This window comes from Lontra canadensis, unplaced genomic scaffold, assembly GCF_010015895.1.
Source record: "Lontra canadensis isolate GAN:19392208 unplaced genomic scaffold, GSC_riverotter_1.0 scaffold1, whole genome shotgun sequence".
Classification (NCBI taxonomy): domain Eukaryota; kingdom Metazoa; phylum Chordata; class Mammalia; order Carnivora; family Mustelidae; genus Lontra; species Lontra canadensis.
The window spans coordinates 65,597,659-65,615,771 of NW_022630995.1; the positions used below are offsets into that span (position 1 = coordinate 65,597,659).

Sequence of the window (18,113 nt, forward strand, 5' to 3'; positions counted from 1 at the left end):
GAGTCAACTAAATCAGAAGAAATTACATAACACATATTAATAATTTCTGTGCAATACCATATCCAGCCCAAGATTTCCAATATTATCTTGAGAGATGGAAAAGTATACATTAATCAGTATATATTGTGAGAAGTTACTACTTGTTTCTGTTGAATTTTAAATCAGAACATACCTTTCCAACCATTTCCACTGTAGAAATCGAGAAAAATATGAGCTTTCTTTGTATGCTTCAAATGGTTCTCCACTTAAGTAGTTATGGACAATTCTAGAAAAAGATTTTACGTAATTATATACATTTATTGCATTACAATATGAAAACAACTGTTTCAGAATATTCATCAACACTGGGTATGGGAAGTCAATCATTTTATATAATTAAATACATCAAATTTTGCAATTATAGAATTCCACACTCATTTCTGATGTTATCAGTAAAAATATGAAGGCAAGAATTCAAAAGAAATGAAATTGTTTACCCTCCCAAAGTCAAAGTTTCTTTTTATATATATGTATTCAAGGGGTGTGTGTGTGTGTGTGTGTGTGTGTGTGTACACATGCATCCAAGCACCTGTGTTTCAGTAGGGATGGTAAACATTTGGTATGTAAGATTAGAATGAGTATCTAAATGATTATAATAGTCATTATAATATAATATTGTAGATATTATTATATCTACAATATAATATTATTTTATTTTTTATTTTTTTATTTATTTTTTATTTATTATTTTATTTATCTACAATATAATATTACAATATAATATTGTAGAAAATGTTAATATGTGACAGAACCTTTTTTTAACATTGAGACTAAAGTACCCAATGAACTATGTTTTTATTTTTTTTTTAAAGATTTTATTTATTTAACAGAGAGCGATCACAAGTAGACGGAGAGGCAGGCAGAGAAGGGAAGCAGGCTCCCCACCGAGCAGAGAGCCCGATGTGGGACTCGATCCCAGGACCCTGAGATCATGACCTGAGCTGAAGGCAGAGGCTTTAACCCACTGAGCCACCCAGGCACCCTCCAATGAACTATTTTTTGCTATATATTTCCAGAAGAAATTTTAACAATTAGCCATGCTCCTAAAGTTTTATTTAGAATTTTATAAAATTTATACAATTTGATATTATTACAAAATGTATACAATTTTATATTATTATTATTGTATTATATACAAATATTATTTCATATCTATTACAAAAGTAATAAAATTCTTATCTGTAGAGTAGGTAAGGGACAGAATGTAGTTTATTATTTAAAATAGTTCATTAGGGGCGCTTGGGTGGCTCAGTGCCTGGCGTGCCCAGAACACCTCCCCTGAGAGAGGATATACTCGGGACACTTTGGTGAAGGTGATGTCTGAGTTGAAGTAGAAGTCACCCAGATGAAGGAAGAAGGAAAGGATCTCCCAAGCATGGTCAAAAACCCAAATGGGTAAAGATCATAGTTTTCATGGGGAGCTGCTACTAGGCCAGTATCTCAAGAGGCTTGGGAATAATTCCAGCATTTTTACTGACTGTTAGAATTCTTAGCAAGCCACTTGATTTTACTTTATTTTGTTAAAGGAGGTTATTAAAAAATTCTTGGCCTAACTAATATTATAGCACAGTGATCCTCAAAACGTGTTCTAAGGATCCCTATGGATTTGGGGGGTGGGGTTAACAATGTAACTATATTTGTAATCATGCTAAGATATCATGTGCCTTTAAAAACCAAAAACCTCGTTTTCACAGAGGGGTTTTCCAGAAGCACAAGACATGTGACATCATTGCTCTGATGGCTAGTGGAAGGTTTGTGTCTTCTTTTTAAAAATGTAAGCCAGGGACGCCTGGGTGGCTCAGTTGGTTAAGCAGCTGCCTTCGGCTCAGGTCATGATCCCAGCGTCCTGGGATCGAGTCCCGCATCGGGCTCCTTGCTCTGCAGGGAGCCTGCTTCTCCCTCTGCCTCTGCCTGCCATTCTGTCTGCCTGTGCTCGCTCTCTCTCTCTCTCTCATAAATAAATAAAATCTTAAAAAAAAAAAAAAAAAAAACTTGCTTAAAAAAAATAAAAATGTAAGCCAAAGGGGTGCCTGGGTGGCTCTTTGGGTTAAGTCTCTGCCTTTGGCTCAGGTCCTGGTCTCAGGGTCCTGGGATCGAGTCCCACATCGGGCTCTCTGCACAGCAGGGAGCCTGCTTCCCCCCTCTCTCTAGCTGCCTGCCTCTCTGCCTACTTGTGATCTGTCCGGTAAAAAATTTAAAAAAAAATTTTTTAAAGATTTTATTTATTTATTTGACAGACAGAGATCTTCCAGGGGTTGGGCCAGACCCTCAGCCCAGGATGGCTTCACTGAGGCTCTGCCCTACTCCCGTCATCCTCAGGAAACATGGACGGGGCAGTGCTGCCACACACTGCCTACGAAGAGGCACAGCCACGCGGAAATGACTGACGATGACCTGAGATGTGGCACAGGGGCGGCCTGGCTGCTGGCACCCTGTCTCAGAGCACAGGGTACATACCCTCCACTCCACAGCTGCTGATCTGTACACCAGGGAGACACACACCTCTGAAACAAGATGCAGTTCTTTGGTAATTCTAAATCACAAAGGAATACTCTGGGCAGCAGAGAGTGACTGATCACAACCATGTGTTCTTCCAGTTGCCGACGCCCACTGTTGTGCACAGGAGGGGAGAAACTGAGGTGTTGGAGCCAGACAGGCCTACGCCCACACTGTGGATGTGCCCCACAAAGGTGCCCCCCCCAGGAGACACCACCACAAGGGCCTATGGGATCTGGCGCTCTTCCCCGTGTCTACAAACTAACACCAACATCCGAGAGGGCAAAATCAGAGTATCTGAAGTGACTACTTAGGAATTCTTAGATTTTTTCTAGCAGTTTCTGCAAAATGAAAATGGAACCAAAAAGTGGGATCTTAGCAAAAGTGGCATGCAAACCAGGTTGGTGACGGCCCTTCTCAGGGAATGCATCCATGGGTGGATGTTGGCTGCTCTGTCCTCAAGCAGCCTGCCTCCCACCAGCAGAAAGGCCTGGGGCAGGTTACCAAACCTCTCTGGCCTCCATCCCCCAAGCTGCCGAATAAGGATAACCGTCATGGCCACTTCCTGGTCACTAGGAGGAGTAACTCAGTTCCTAAGCCTCCCTGTCTGTTGTTACCGTGGCAGGACTCTCACCTCACAGGTACAGGAAGGAGCTTAGGACGTGTGCACACGGGGGAGAGGACTTGGAAGAGCAAAGGCATGCGCCCAAAGATTGGCCCCTTCCAGTTTCACAAATGGCTCACGTGAAGCCAAGGAGAATTCTGATTCTTTTATTTTTTATCATCTTTTTTTTAACTATAAGTCCAGTATAGTTAATGTATTTACTTCTCACTACGAAACCCCAGGACTACAGTCATCAGAGACCCGAGGCCATGCCTGTCTGCTCTACCAGAGAAGCGGTCAAACAAGCAATGCCTTCTCGCAAAGGAGGCCCACTCCCCCAGTGCAGTTCCAGCTTGGGGCCCTGTACTGGAGGGAGGGGACAGAACCAGGCAGTAGGAGCAGAGGGATACAGAGGGGGAGAAGAAAGGGGGCTGTGCCTATCTGCTCTCAGTGCACTCATCTCTTCAATCCCCACTCTGTGCATATGCCCAGGTCTTGCCTCCACCCCCACGGCCTTGGTCACATCTGCACAGGGGCTATGACCCCAGATCCTGCCTCCTGTTCCTCTCCAGGAACACCCCAGTTGCAGCTGCTGGTTGATGTCTCAGCTCTGCTTGATGTCCAGAAAAGAACTCAAATTCAAATGTGTCCCCAAAGAAACTGTATTGTCCTCCCTAGCCCAGCAGCCTCACGGATTTCTCTGAAATCCATTCATCTGTCTCCTTGATGACTGTCACTAGGCAGGCCAGGCCGCCATCACCTGAACAACTGCCACAGTGAAATGGGTCACTCTAATTGCTCTCCCTGGCTCCCTGGGCCTCCATTCCTCTTCTGTCAAATGAGGGTTGACCTCCAGAAGGTCATGTGAGGACTCCTGTGTGAACACTTGCCAAGTGACAGAAAGGGCACCTGGGAATAAGGACCAGGGAGAGGGAACCATAAGGACCCTCTCCCTGGCCCTCTTGGGGTGAAGCAGCAGTAATCCTTGACCAGCCCCTCCCCCTGCAGGTCTCTGTGCTCCCTGGCCTCCTCCTCAGCCTGCAGGGAAAGGTCTTGTGAAGGCTCTTCTCGGGGCCCCAGGTTAGGAGACGTGCCCTCAGCACTCCCTCCCTGGCAACTTACTCAGTGCCTACAGTAGGCTGAATAATCAATGATGCAAACATACACAGGTCCCTATTCCTGGAGCCTGTGACTATCACCCTTCCTGGCAACAGAGATTCTGCAGATGACTGAGTTAAGGGGCCTGAGATGAGAAAACGATCTTGGATTATCTGAGTGGGCCCTAAATGCCATCACATGTCACTGTAAGAGGGAGTCCAAGGGAGATGTGGACGTATACAGTAAAAAAAGGCTTCCAAAAGTCAGAAGCAGAGAGAAAGTTGAGGACACTGTATGGCTAGTTCTGAAGGTGGAGTAAGGGGCCACGAGCCAAGTAATGCACTCCTAGAAGCCGGAAAAAAACAAGAAAAATGGATTCCCCCCTAGATCCTCAATGGAGCAAGGACCTGCAGACAATGTGATTTCTGTCCAGTGATACTGCTTTCAGACTTCTGACCTCCCGAACTGAAAGAACATAGATGTGTGTTGTCTTAGGCCATCAAGTCTGTGGCAATCTGTTATGGCCCCAATAGGAAACTGACATTCCACTTGGGTAAAAACTCCCTAGAAGTAGAGAATCAACTCATCCTTGCTTATCATTTTACTCCTGGAAACTAGATCAATGACAGCACAAAATAAGTGCTTAATATTATCTGAAATAATAACAATAAGCTGAGGCTCTGCAATTCCTATTTTAAGGCCCGTAGGAACGAAAACTCAGTCCGCAATGTTTTATTTTGTTCTCTAGCATAACCTCGACCCAAAGAAGCAAACTATTATGACTTGAAATGCTTCTCTCAAACAGATATGTTGAGTCCTAACCCTGGTGTCTGAATATTGGCCTTACTTGGAATAAGGGTCTTTGCAAATACCATGAGTTAAGATGAGGTCATACCGGAGTGGGGTTGGCCCTGATCCAATGGGACTGGTGCTCTTCTAAGAAGAGGAGAGAACACAAGGACAAAGACAGCAGAGACTCAAATGCTGCAGCTGCAGGCCCAGAAACACTAGGGAGACAAGCAGGGACAAGGAAAGATCCTGTCCTCGAGAGACCTTGACTTCAGACTCCCAGCTTCCAGAACTGTGAGAATAAATTTCTGTTGTTGATTTGAGAGCAAGACAGAGACAGTGAGAGAACGAGTGGCAGGGAGGAGAGGGCAGAGGCAGAGGGGGAAGCAGGCTCCCAGCTGAGCAAGAAGCCCAATGTAAGACTCCTTCCCACCACCCTGGGATCATGGCCTGAGCTGACTGAGCACCCCAGGAGCCCGGAGAATACATTTCTACTGTTTTGTGCCACCAAAGTTTGTGGGACTTTGTGATGGCTGCCCCAGGAAATGGACACAGCACTGAACAGAGAACCAGCATGAACCAGCCTCTGTTGAATGGATCTTAGGAGAAATGACACCCGAATGCTGCCTGACTGGACAGAGGACTCTGTGTTCTGGGCCAGATCAGTCCAGAAACCATTCTTTCTCCCTGTGTACATCAGAAGCCAGATTTAGTCAAAGTGCTTTCACTTGGAATTTTCCTGTCTGTATTGCAAACATCTAGAGAAAAGATGCAAGTGCCTAGGGCTTTAAAAAACAACACTTTATGGGAATCTTTTTATCCCACACACACGCATTTCAGAAGGCCGAGTGGAGGGACAGGGACCCACAAAGCTACACACAAACACTGGGTCTCCATGATGTGACCCACTTCAGTGCGTCCCTTCCATCTGTGTAATTATCACCCCTCATGCACATCTCTCCAGTGAAAGTGACTGCGTTAACTGGGAAAGTTCTTTGGTAAGAGCTGGTGTCATGCAGAGAGAGGCCCTGTAAGCCTCCATCTGCTGTCAGCCACATGGCTGTGTGGGATGGCAGGGGCTGCTTACCTCGTGCATTCCTCAAAGACGTCCTTGCCGGGGTTCTGCTTCAGTCTCAACCGACATTCTCTCAAAACACGGGCAGGTATTTCTGGTAAAGGGGCTGCCGCCTTTTTGATACAGCACAAACCAAACGCATAATAGTTAGTGATTTCATAATTTACCAGCTATAAACAGAACCTAATGCTTACTGTTAAAAAAAGTACAACATGGTGCCTGGGTGGCTCAGTGGGTTAAAGCCTCTGCCTTCGGCTCAGGTCATGATCCCAGGGTCCTGGGATCGAGCCCTGCATCAGGTTCTCTGCTCGGTAGGGAGCCTGCTTCCTCCTCTCTCTCTGCCTGCCTCTCTGCCTACTTGTGATCTCTGTCAAATAAATAAATAAAATCTTAAAAAAAAAAAAAAAGTACAACATCGAGAGTCTGAAATAAGTCAAAGGGCCACCTTCACCTGCTGCCCTGGTGTCATTTTCCGGAGTTCACTGTGTTGTCCACCTTTTCAGATCTTTTCCTAAGCAAATTGAATCAGAGTGGAAAGCAAGTTTTCCAGGAGATATCTGTACACCATATCCACAGCAGCATTATGCACAATATCCAAAAGGTGGGAGCAACCCAAGGGCCCACTGACAGATGAATGGATGAACCCCATGGTCCATCCATGCAGGGGAATGTCATTCAGCTTCAAGGAGGAAGGACGTTCTGACCTGCTACAACACGGATAAACCTTGAGGACATTATGCCCGGTGAAATGAGCCAGCCACAAAAGGACAGATACTGTATGATCCCACTTCTATGAGGTCCCTCAAATGGTCAGAATACTAGAGACAGAACATGGAATGGGAAGAGAAAGTGGGAGCTGTGTTTCATAGAGACAGAATTTCAGATCTGTAGGAGAAAGAAAGTTCAGGAGACGGATGGTGGTGAAGGCTGCCCACAACGTCAGTATGTGTAATGCCACTGAACTGTGCACTTAGACATGGCTACGATGATCAACTTTATGTCTTTTTTGTCACAATTAAAAATGTAGGGGCACCTGGGTGGCTCAGTGGGTTAAACCTCTGCCTTCGGCTCAGGTCATGATCTCAGGGTCCTGGGATCGAGTCCCGCATCAGGCTCTCTGCTCAGCGGGGAGCCTGCTTCCCCCTCTTTCTCTGCCTGCCTCTCTGTCTGCTTGTGATCTCTGTCACATAAATAAATAAAATCTTTTAAAAAAAATGTAAACACATCCACATGGACACAAACCCTCAGAAATACACGATTTTTTCTCACACAAAGGTGATAAAAATATATATGTAGTTTTGTAAATATGTGCTGCAACTGAGAAAGCTACTGTATTTTCCCAAAGACTGAATGGTTTTCCAGAGGATGTGTTTATTTGTCCTTCTGACACATTCTAGCTACCCATTTCTTCCTCTGCAGACACCACTGCTATGCCTATCTTTGTACTATGGTGTTTTTATAAGACAGATTCTTGGAGGTAGAATTACTAGCTCAAAGGATACCTGTCTCTTAAACATTGATATTCATTGCAAAGCTGACCTCCAAAAAGGCCCTACCACTTCACATTCTCACTAATTATGTCCCTACATGCCAGCTTCCCATTCTCTAAATCCTCAACTAGAAAATTTCAGAGAAAGAAAACACATAACAAAACTTTTTTCCAGAGTTATTGAAAAAGATACCCAGATCATGTTCAATTACACATTTAGTTTGTCATTAGGCATGAGAAATGCATTCTGGACTGATTTCTGGCAGTGGTATAGCTAAGCTAGCAGAGCAAAACTGGGTTTTCTACAAATCAAAGAAATACTTTCATCAAAGTTGAAATATACAATATAGAAAACTCATTTTTAAAAATGAGCAATACTGATATAACTATAGCCATTAATAGGTGTCATTTAAATGATCTAACAGAAATGAGGCATTTTTCCATCTTTACTATGTCTGCCTTTGGCTCAGGTCATGATCTCAGGGTCCTGGGATCAAGCCCCAAGTCAGGCTCCCTGCTCAGCCAGGAGCCTGCTTCTCCCTCTGCCCCTCCCCACCCCATGCCCTGCTTGTGCACTCTCTCTCTCAAATAAATAAATAAAATACTTATTAAAAAATAAAAAAGAAGGAGAGATAAAGATTCACCCAGGCAAACAAAACTAAAGGAGCTTATCACTAAACCAGCCCTGCCAGAAATATTAAAAGTGACTTCAATGGAAAGGAAAACCAAAAAGGATGGTATGAAGGGAGGAAATACAAAAGCAGTAAAAATGAATTCTTCTGTAAAAACAGTCAAGGAACTCACAAAATAAAAAGATGTAAATATTACATCATAAACTCAAAATGTGGGAAGGAAAGGAGTAAAGAATGGGTTCAAACTTAAACGACCATGAACTTAATACAGACTGTTGTATGACGGTGTTATGTATCGCCCTAATAGGAACCACTAATCAAAAACCACTAATAAATATGCAAAGAATAAAGAGAAGTAAATTCAAATATATCACTAAGGAAAACCAGCAAACTATCAAAGAGAGAAAGACAAGAAAGGATGAGAGAATATTTTCAGAAACAACCAAAAAACAAGCAATAAAATGACATTAAGTACAGATCTATCAATAGTTACTTTGAATGTAAATGAACTAAATGCTTTAGTCAAAAAACACAGGGTGACAGAATGGATGAGAAAAGAAGACCCAACTATATGCTCCCTATAAGGGACCCATTTTAGACCTAAAGACACCAGCCAGGGAAAGTGAGGGGACGGAGAAACAGCTATCATGCAAAGGCTTGTCAAGAGAAAGCCAGAGCAACAATACTTACCCCAGACAAAACAATCTTTTTTTTTTTTAAGATTTTATTTATTTGTTTGACAAACAGGGATCACAAGTAGGCAGAGAAGCAGGCAGAGAGAGAGAGGAGTAAGCAGGCTCCCCAATGAGCAGAGAACCCGATGCGGGGCTTGATCCCAGGACCCTGGGATCATGACCCGAGGCAAAGGCAGAGGCTCTAACCCACCGAGTCACCCAGGTGTCCCCAAAATAGACTTTAAAACAAAGACTATAATAAGCTACAAGGAAGGGCATTACATAATAAATAATAAAGGGGCAATCCTATAAGAGAATATAAGAATTGTCAATATTTGTGCATCCAACCTGTAAGCACCCAAGTACATAAAACAGTTAATAACAAATGTAAAGGATCTAATTGATAATAACGGATAATATTAGGGGACTTTAACCCCCCACTTACCTCAATGGACAGATTATCGAAACAGATAATCAACAAGAAAACAATGGCTTTGAATGACACACTGCACCAGACGGATTTAACAGATATATTCGGAACATTCCATCCTCAAAGAGCAGAATATACATTCTTTTCAAGTGCACATGGAACATTCTCCAGAAAAGATCACACGTTAGGTCACAAAATAAACCTTCACAAATTTAAAAAGATCAAAGTCATGCTGTGTGTGTATCTTTTCTTGACACAACACTATGAAACTGAAAGTCAACTACAAAAAGAATCTGGGAAGACCACAAATACAAGGAGGTTAAATACCATGCTACTAAACAATGAATGGGTCAACCAGGAAATAAAAGACGAAATAGAAAAGTACATGGAAACAAATGCAAATGAAAAAACACAATGGTTCAAAACCTTTGGGATGCAGCAAAATAGCTGTGAGAGAGAAGTTTATAGCAATACAGGCCAACTTCAAAAAGCAAGAAAAATTTCAAATAAATAACCTAACCTTATATCTAGAGGAGTTGGAAAAAGAACAATAAACAAAACCTAAAACCAACAGAAAGAAGGAAATAATAAATATTAGAGCAGAAAGAAACGATATAGAAACTAAAAAACCAATAGAACAGATCAATGAAACCACGAGCCGGTTCTTTGAAAAAAAATCTATAAAGTTGATTAGCCTCTAGCCAGACTCATCAAGGAAAAAGAGATAAAGGATCCAAATAAATAGAATCACAAATAGAGAGGAGAAATACCAACAAACACCACCGAAGTACAAACAATTCTAAGAGAATATTATGAAAAACTATATGCCAATTAATTGGACAATGTAGAAGAAATGGATAAATTCCTAGAAACATATAAACTACCGAAACTGAAAGAGGAAGAAATAGAAAATCTGAACAGATCAATTATCTGCAAAGAAACTGAATCATTAAAAGAAAAAATAAAAAAACCTCCCAACAAACAAAAGTCCAGGACCAGATGGTTTCACAGGTGAATTCTACCAAACATTTAAAGAAGAATTAATACTTATTCCTTTCAAACTATTCCAAAAACTGGGTAAGGAAGGCAAACTTCCAAATTCATTCCATGAGGCCAGTATTACCCTGATACCAAAACCAGATAAAGACACCACAAAAAAAAAAAGAGAACTACAGGCCAACATCTCTGATGAATACAGATGCAAAAATCCTCAACAAAATACTAGCAAACCAAATCCAACAATACACTGGAAAAAAAAAATTTCACAATCATTCACAATCAAGTGGGGTTTATTCCCGTGTTGCAATGGTGGTTCAATATTTGCAAATCAATCAATATGATACATCATATCAACAAGAGAAAGGATAAAAACCATATGATCATTTCAACAGACACAGAAAAAACATCTGACAAAGTATAACATCCAATCATGATGAAAGCCCTCAACAAAGTAGGTTTTGAGAGAACACACCCCAACATAATAACGGCCATGTGTGAAAAACTCACACTTAACATCATCCCTAATGAGAAAAACAGAGCTTTTTCTTGGCATTTAGGAACAAAACAGGGATGTCTATTCTCACAACTTTTATTCAACATAATACTGGAAGTCCTAGCCACAGCAATCAGACAAGAAAAGGAATAAAGGGCATCCAGATTGGTGAAGAAGAAGTAAAACGTCTCGTATTTGCAGATGACATGATGCTACATACAGAAAACCCTAAAGACTCCACCAAAAAGCTACCAGAACTGATAAACTAATTCACTAAGGTTGCAGTATACAAAATCAATGTATAGAAACCCATGGCATTTCTATACACCAATAAGAAGCAGCAGAATGGGAAATTAAGAAAACAATCTCATTTATAATTATGCCAAAAATAATAAAATACCTAGGAATAAACTCAACCAAGGAGGTGAAAGGTCTGTACTCTGAAAATTTTAAAACACCGAGGAAAGAAATTGAAGATGATGCAAACAGATGGAAAGATATTACATGCTCACAGATTTGAAAAACGAGTATTGTTAAAATGTCTACACTACCCCAAGCAATTTAATGCAATCCTTATCAAAATACCAACAGCATTTTTCAAAGAACTAGAATAAACAATCCTAAAATTTAAATGGAACCACAATGACCTTGAATAGCCAAAGCAAATTTGAAAAAGAAAAACAAACCTGGAGGTATCACAATTCCAGATTTTAAGATACATTACAAAGCTTAGTAGTCAAAAACCTATCGTTACTGCCACAAAAACAGACACACAGATCAACAGAACAGAATAGAAGACCCAGAAATAAACCCACAATTATATGGTCAATTAATCTTCAACAAAGGAGGCAAGAATATGCAATGGGAAAAGATGGTGTTTGGAAAACTGGACCACTTTTTTATACCACACATAAAAATAAACTCAAAATGGATTAAGGACCTAACTGTGAGACCTGAAACCACAAAAATCCCAGAAGAGCAAAGACAGTAATTTTTCTGACATCAGCTGGACCAACTTTTTTCTAGATAATATCTCCTGAGACAAGAGAAGCAAGCAAAAATTAAGTATTGGGACTTTATTAGAATAAAAAACTTCTGCACAGTGAAGGAACCAATCAACAAAACAAAAAGATAACTAACTGATTGGGAGAAGTATTTACAAATGACATATCCCAAGAAAGAGTTAGTATCTAACACATATAAAGAACTTCTAAAACTCAATGTCCCAGAGACAAATAATCTGATTAGAGACAGGCAGAAGAAGATATCCAGATGGCCAGCAGACACATGAAAAGATGCTCAACATCACTCATCATCAGGGAAATTAAAATCAAAACCATAGTGAGATACCACCTCACACCTGTCAGAATAGCTAAAATCAAAAAGACAAGAAACAAGTGTTGGTGAGGATGTGGAGAAAAAGGAACCCTCATGCACTATAGGTGGGAATACAAACTGGTGTGGCCACTGTGGAAGACAGTATGGAGGTTCCTCAAAAAATTAAAAATAGAAATACCATATGATCCATTAATTACACTACTGGGTACTTACCCAAAGAATATGAGAGCACTAATTCAAAGGGATATAAGCACCTGTTTATTGCAGCATTATTTACAATAGCCAAACTATGGAGGCAGCCTAAGGGTCCATTGACTGATGAATGGATAAAGATGTGGTCTATGTATGTATGTATGTATCTATCTATCTATCTAGGAATATTACACCATAAAAAAGAATGAAACCTTGTCATTTGCAATGAAATGGATGGAGCTAGATAGTGTTATGCTAAGTGAAATAAATCAGACAGAGAAAGACAAATACCATATAATTTCACTCACACATGGAATTAAAAAAAAATAAATAAAACAAATGAGCAAAGAAAAAAAAAAGGAGAGACAAACCAAGACATAGACTCTTAACTATGGAAGACAAACGAATGGTCACCAGAGGGAGGTGGGCTGGGGGGATGGGTGAAATAGGTGATGGGGATTAAGAGGGGCACTTGTGACGAACACTGGTGATTAAAACTTAAAAAAAAAAAAAAAAAGCTCATGGAGAAAATTAAATGTTTCATATTTTGACTAATCAGAATAGAGTTATAAAATAATGTCAATGTCAAAATTATTTTTATGGCAAAAAAGTTTTATATCTGTTGTCAAAAAAAATACAAAACTATTCAGTGATTTAAATTAAAAAAAATAAAACGCAATGGAATTAGGTGAATGAAACATCAACTCCTCCCAGTCACTGGGGGTACCTGCAATTTACGTGAATGCTGTAGCACCTGTGTTGGAAATGATCTAGGAGCCATGATAGTCTGGTATTGATGCTGGCGGCTAAGGCGAGCACAGGCTTTGGAGTCAAAACCTATTTGGTCTGAGGCAAACTCTGACACCACTGGTTGTGCGTTTATCTTTGCCAATCCACTGGCCTTCCCTGCCCCCCACATTATCTTTTGCACCAGTGAGCTTCCCCTACCATCTTCAGCGAGCTAGGCTCAGAATCTGAACATTTTGGACTCATTCTCACTATGCTTTTCTCCAAGCACAATCTCTCCATGATTGATTCCTGGCTCCCGCACTTAACATGCTGTGCAACCTTTGGTGAGCCATTTAACCACTCTGATTTTCAGTCTTACCTACGACAATGGACATAATAATGAACCCATCTCATAGGACTGTTGTATTAAACAACTCACATGTACACAGCTCAGAGCGGTATTCACTAAAGGTTAGTTATCCTTGTTACTGTTCTCCTCCAACGCTACAACACAGAGGGGCCTGCCCAGGGTTTAGGACTTTTAACAGCCTACAAAAGAGAAGTCTTGTGAAGGGAAGCAAGTGACAGCTCTCATTTCAGGACACAGTAAACTGTAAGGATAGTCTACTGAATGAAAAAGCATAAAACCTAAGACCCATTAAAGCTTTTAGGAAAAAAACGTTATTTTCAGTCCAAGACAAATAAAATTCTCTAATGCTGTTTTCTGTTTGAGGAAACATAGAAACTTTTAAATTCTTTGAATTAATTTTCTAAGAGATTTGTTAATTTCCTCACCAACTCAAAAGAAAATGCATAAGAGGATTATTTATAAGAAATTAAAGATTTTAACATACTTGTTATATCTTATCCAACTAAGTAAGAAGGGCAATGTACTCTAATTATTTAAGCAAGCATTAACAAATCTTTGCATCTAAGGAAGAAAACACACCTCGGCATCGAAGAACATGTGTAGGATTTGCAGTCCACAGCTTCTGCGGTCCTCGTCGGAGGCCACTTCATATTCTGCCTGACGGTAGAGATGAGAACAAAGGTAAATAGTAGTGGAGCTTCTTCACTGACTTCACAGGGTTTCAGATTCTCTGAAATACGGAATTGGCTGGGTGCCCTAAGAACCGCAGAGTAGCTCTAACTGATCTGATACTGACCGAGTGTCTGCAGCTCTTCTTTGGGAAACTAATGGCAAGGAAGGGAAAAAACCATTAAGGGTGAACAATGCAGTAAAGCAACACATTCCACAGTGCTCTCTGTCACATTACACTTTCAGCCCTTAAATGTGGCCAAACAGAACCAAATAAACACCTTGCATTGCTCTAGGCAACAGCATTTTAGAGATGTCCAAGAGGCATGTGGCAGACCTGAGTACAGAGCTCCCAGAGAAGTCAGAGCTGGCAACGCCAAAGCAGGAGACGTCCCTGTGCAGGCGTCAGGCAGGGGATTGTAAGAGACGCTGCTACCACGCAGGCCAGAAGCCAAAGGAAGGGTCAAGGCAGAACTTGATCAATATCTAAACCTCTACAAGAGAACAAGCAAGGAAGAAACTGCAAAGAAAGAAGAGAGAAAGCCTGAGCCGAGATCATAAAAGCCCGGCTAAGAGAATTTCAAGCAGAGATTGCTCCACAATGTCAACAGACTTGGAGACTCAGGCACAAGGAGGCCTCAGGGAAGCCACTGGATCCTGCAGCTCGGGGCTGAGAAGAACAGCGAAGCTAATAGTCAGATGGGCTTGGAGAGATTAGTGAGGAAACCAAGACCGAAGGAAGTTCATGTACTGAACACAGAAAGCCCTTGTGGGCAGGAGTCGTACCTCGTACTTGATTCTGCCTCCTCCACGGGCCCAGCCTGGGAGCCACGGCTGTCAGGCCGTGACCCAGTCAGAGCCAGCTTCCTGTTCTGTGTTCAAGGGCACTGTACTGACCTCGACTAGTAACTAAACCCCGCTGACTTAGAGAACCTTCCAGCTCACGTTCTGGATGCTGGATGGCATGAAATCAACAGAAAAGAAAGCACTGGGATTTTGTGAGGGTCTTTCCACATGCCAACGTGTTAGAAACAATGTCCAGGTGCAGGTGTTCAAATACTCATCTAGTCATTGCTGGGCTCATACCTGTAGGTGTGATTAAAGTCTTTACCAGGTGACTTTAAGTAAAGGAGATTATTTTAGAGAATCTGGGTGGGCCTGATTCAATCAGTTGAAAGGCATTAAAACCAGAGCTGAGGCTTCCTGAAGGAATGCTGCCTGAGGAAAGCAGCTTACTCCATTTTGGGAGGATTCCCTCCTGTCCTATATATTTAAGACTCTCCTAGCCAGACCTCACAGTCCTGTAAGCCAATTCCTTGCAATAAACCTCTTAATAGGGGCACCTGGGTGGCTCAGTCACTAGGCATCTTCCTTCAGCTCAGGCCATGATCTCGGGGTCCTGGGATCAAGCCCCATGTGGGGCTCTCTGCTCAGCAGGCAGCCTGCTTCTCCCTCTCCCACTCCCACAACTTGTGTTCTGTCAAATAAATAAATAAAAACTTAAAAAAAAACTTAATAAATCTCTCCTATTGGTTGTTTCTCTCACTGAACACTAATTGCCAAAGATGCCATTAAGCCAGTCAACAAACACTAAGCAGTAAAGAGCGAACAATCACACTGGGTGCCATGAGGGAACTAGGCAAGATAGCAAGATGCCATCTCTCCACTGCCGAAGCTCCAAGAACCCGCAGTCACCCACCACAAGGACAGTCCAAGCAGCACGAACTGTACAAGTGGCATAACAAGGCGTTCTTCACTAACTCACACAGCTGCCATCAAAAACAACACAAAACCGAACAGAACCTGTCATTGCAGTCAACTGGTGGTCACCTAACCATTAATAGGTCTCATGTCACTATCAGGAGATCCAAAACATGCGGCGTCTGGGTGGCTCAGTGGGTTAAAGCCTCTGCCTTTGGCTCGGGACGTGGTCCCTGGATCCTGGGATCAAGCCCTGCATCAGGCTCTCTGCTCAGTGGGAGGCCTGCTTCCTCCTCTCTCTCTCTCTCTGCCTGCCTCTCCACCCACTTGAGATCTCTGTCAAATAAATAAATAAAATCTTAAAAAAAAAAAAAAAGAAGATCCAAACCTGAAGGAACTTTAACAATACAGTTTAGCCATTTTGAAATATAGAGCTGGAGGTCCCTAAATTCTTAAAACATAGCAGCTTGGCAAATAGAACTCAATATACTAGGACATATCTACATTCTACTGGAACTGACAAGGCCTGTCCCACTACACCAGAGTTCTAGCTTAAATTAAAACAGCAACAACAACAACAAAAAACAAAAAATGAAAAAAACCTCCTTTCAAAGCTTTGTCTTATTCTAGTAAAGACACCAGGAAGGAAAGGGCTGGGGAGCTGCATGGAGGATAGGCAAGACCCTCAAATGTCCTTCTGAAAGAATACAGGCATACCTCGTTTTATTGCGCTTTGCTTTGTTGCTCTTTACAGACAATGCACTTCTTTACAAATCGAAGGTCTGTAACAATGCTCTGGCCAACAAGTCTATTGGTGCCATTTTTCCAAGAGCATTTGTTTATGTCCTGTCTCTGTGTCATAATTTGTAAATTCTCCCAATATTTTAAACCTTTTCATTATTATTATATTCACCTTGGTGATCTGTGATCAGTGATTTTTGATGTTCCTTTTAACTGTTTTGGGGCTACCTGAGCCGCACTCATATAAGGCAGTAAATTTAATAAATATTATGTGAGTTCTGACTGCTCTGCTGACCAGCCCTTCCCCTCTCTTTCCCTCTCCTCAGGCCTCCCCATTCACCAACACACAATACCGCAATTAGGCCAGTTAATAACCCTATGATGGCCTCTAGGGGTGCCTGGGTGGCTCAGTCAGTTCTGCCTTGGCTCAGGTTGTGATCCCAGGGTCCTGGGATGGAGTCCCACAGGCTCCCTGCTCAGGGGAGTCTCCTCCTTCCTCTGCCCCTCCCCCCCTCATGCTCATGCCCTCTCTCTCATATATAAAATTAAAACAAACAAACAAACAAAACAAAACTATACTGTGTTCAAGTGAAAGGAAGAGTCAATCAATGTTGCAAACTTCCATCTTGTTTTATTTTAAGAAACTGCCACAGACACTCCAACCTTCAGCAACCCCTACCCTGACCAGCCAGCAGCCATCAACATCCAGGCAGGACCCTCCACCAGCAAAAGAGATGATGCCTTGCTGAAAGGTTGAAGCATGGTTAGCATTTTCTAGCAACAGAGTGTTTTTTTAGATTAATGTTATTGTACAGTTAATAGACTATAGTATAGTGTAGACATAACTTTTATATGCAATGGAAAACAAAAAATTTATTTGACATGCTTCATTGCGATATTCGCTTCTTGCCGTGGTGTGGACATAGACCCGCAATATCTGAGTGCGCCTGCACTGACCACAGGACGGAAGGCAGACCATCTGCTTCCAGACTCCAGCTGACCTCAGTTAACTGAAAGCACAGAAAGCAAAAACCGCAGATATGGAGATGTATCATATAAGGACTTCCATACCGAGGTAACATGACACCAAAAAACCAGTTTTTCTACTCTTACTGTCATTGCCAAGGTCTACTGAACTTAGACCTAATTTTTCAGATCTAGTATGTTAATTTTCACATGCACAAGAATGGGTAGTTCAACACAGAGCTAAATTGCTTACCACTGCATCCAGGAATTCAATGCATCCCTTTAGATCTTGCTGTGTATCACAGAATTGCCTGAAGAGAAGTCTTCCTATTGGTTGCTTATCACAAAGACTGCTATAATCCTTTTCTAGGTGAGGGAAGGAGATAAGAAATAAACCAATATGATCATTACAATTCAGAAAGTTTTTTCTGAACTGCTGTTTTCACCTGATTAAAAAGAAAAAAGTAAAAAATAGTATTTGTGGGTTTTTTTTTTTAAACTACTCATTTGTTTACTAATGTAGACTGGGTCATCATGAATGTTTATAAAATCTGGACAGAGCCAAAGGAGCTGGAAGAATTGATAAAGA

The 18,113-nt window shown here is 41.6% G+C and overlaps 1 protein-coding gene across 4 annotated transcripts in view; it reads right to left on the minus strand.

Moving 5' to 3' along the window:
* The window catches only part of GRK4 (G protein-coupled receptor kinase 4), a 93,213-nt gene that overhangs the window by 41,533 nt on the left and 33,567 nt on the right, over positions 1-18,113 (minus strand). For all 4 annotated transcript variants that reach the window (XM_032855952.1, XM_032855928.1, XM_032855942.1 and 1 more), the window contains exons 3-6: positions 17,778-17,890; positions 14,027-14,104; positions 6,114-6,214; positions 173-265 (exon numbers count right to left, since the gene is read on the minus strand). In XM_032855952.1, coding sequence (XP_032711843.1) covers positions 173-265; positions 6,114-6,214; positions 14,027-14,104; positions 17,778-17,890 — 385 coding nt within the window. The remainder of the gene's footprint in view (positions 1-172; positions 266-6,113; positions 6,215-14,026; positions 14,105-17,777; positions 17,891-18,113) is intronic.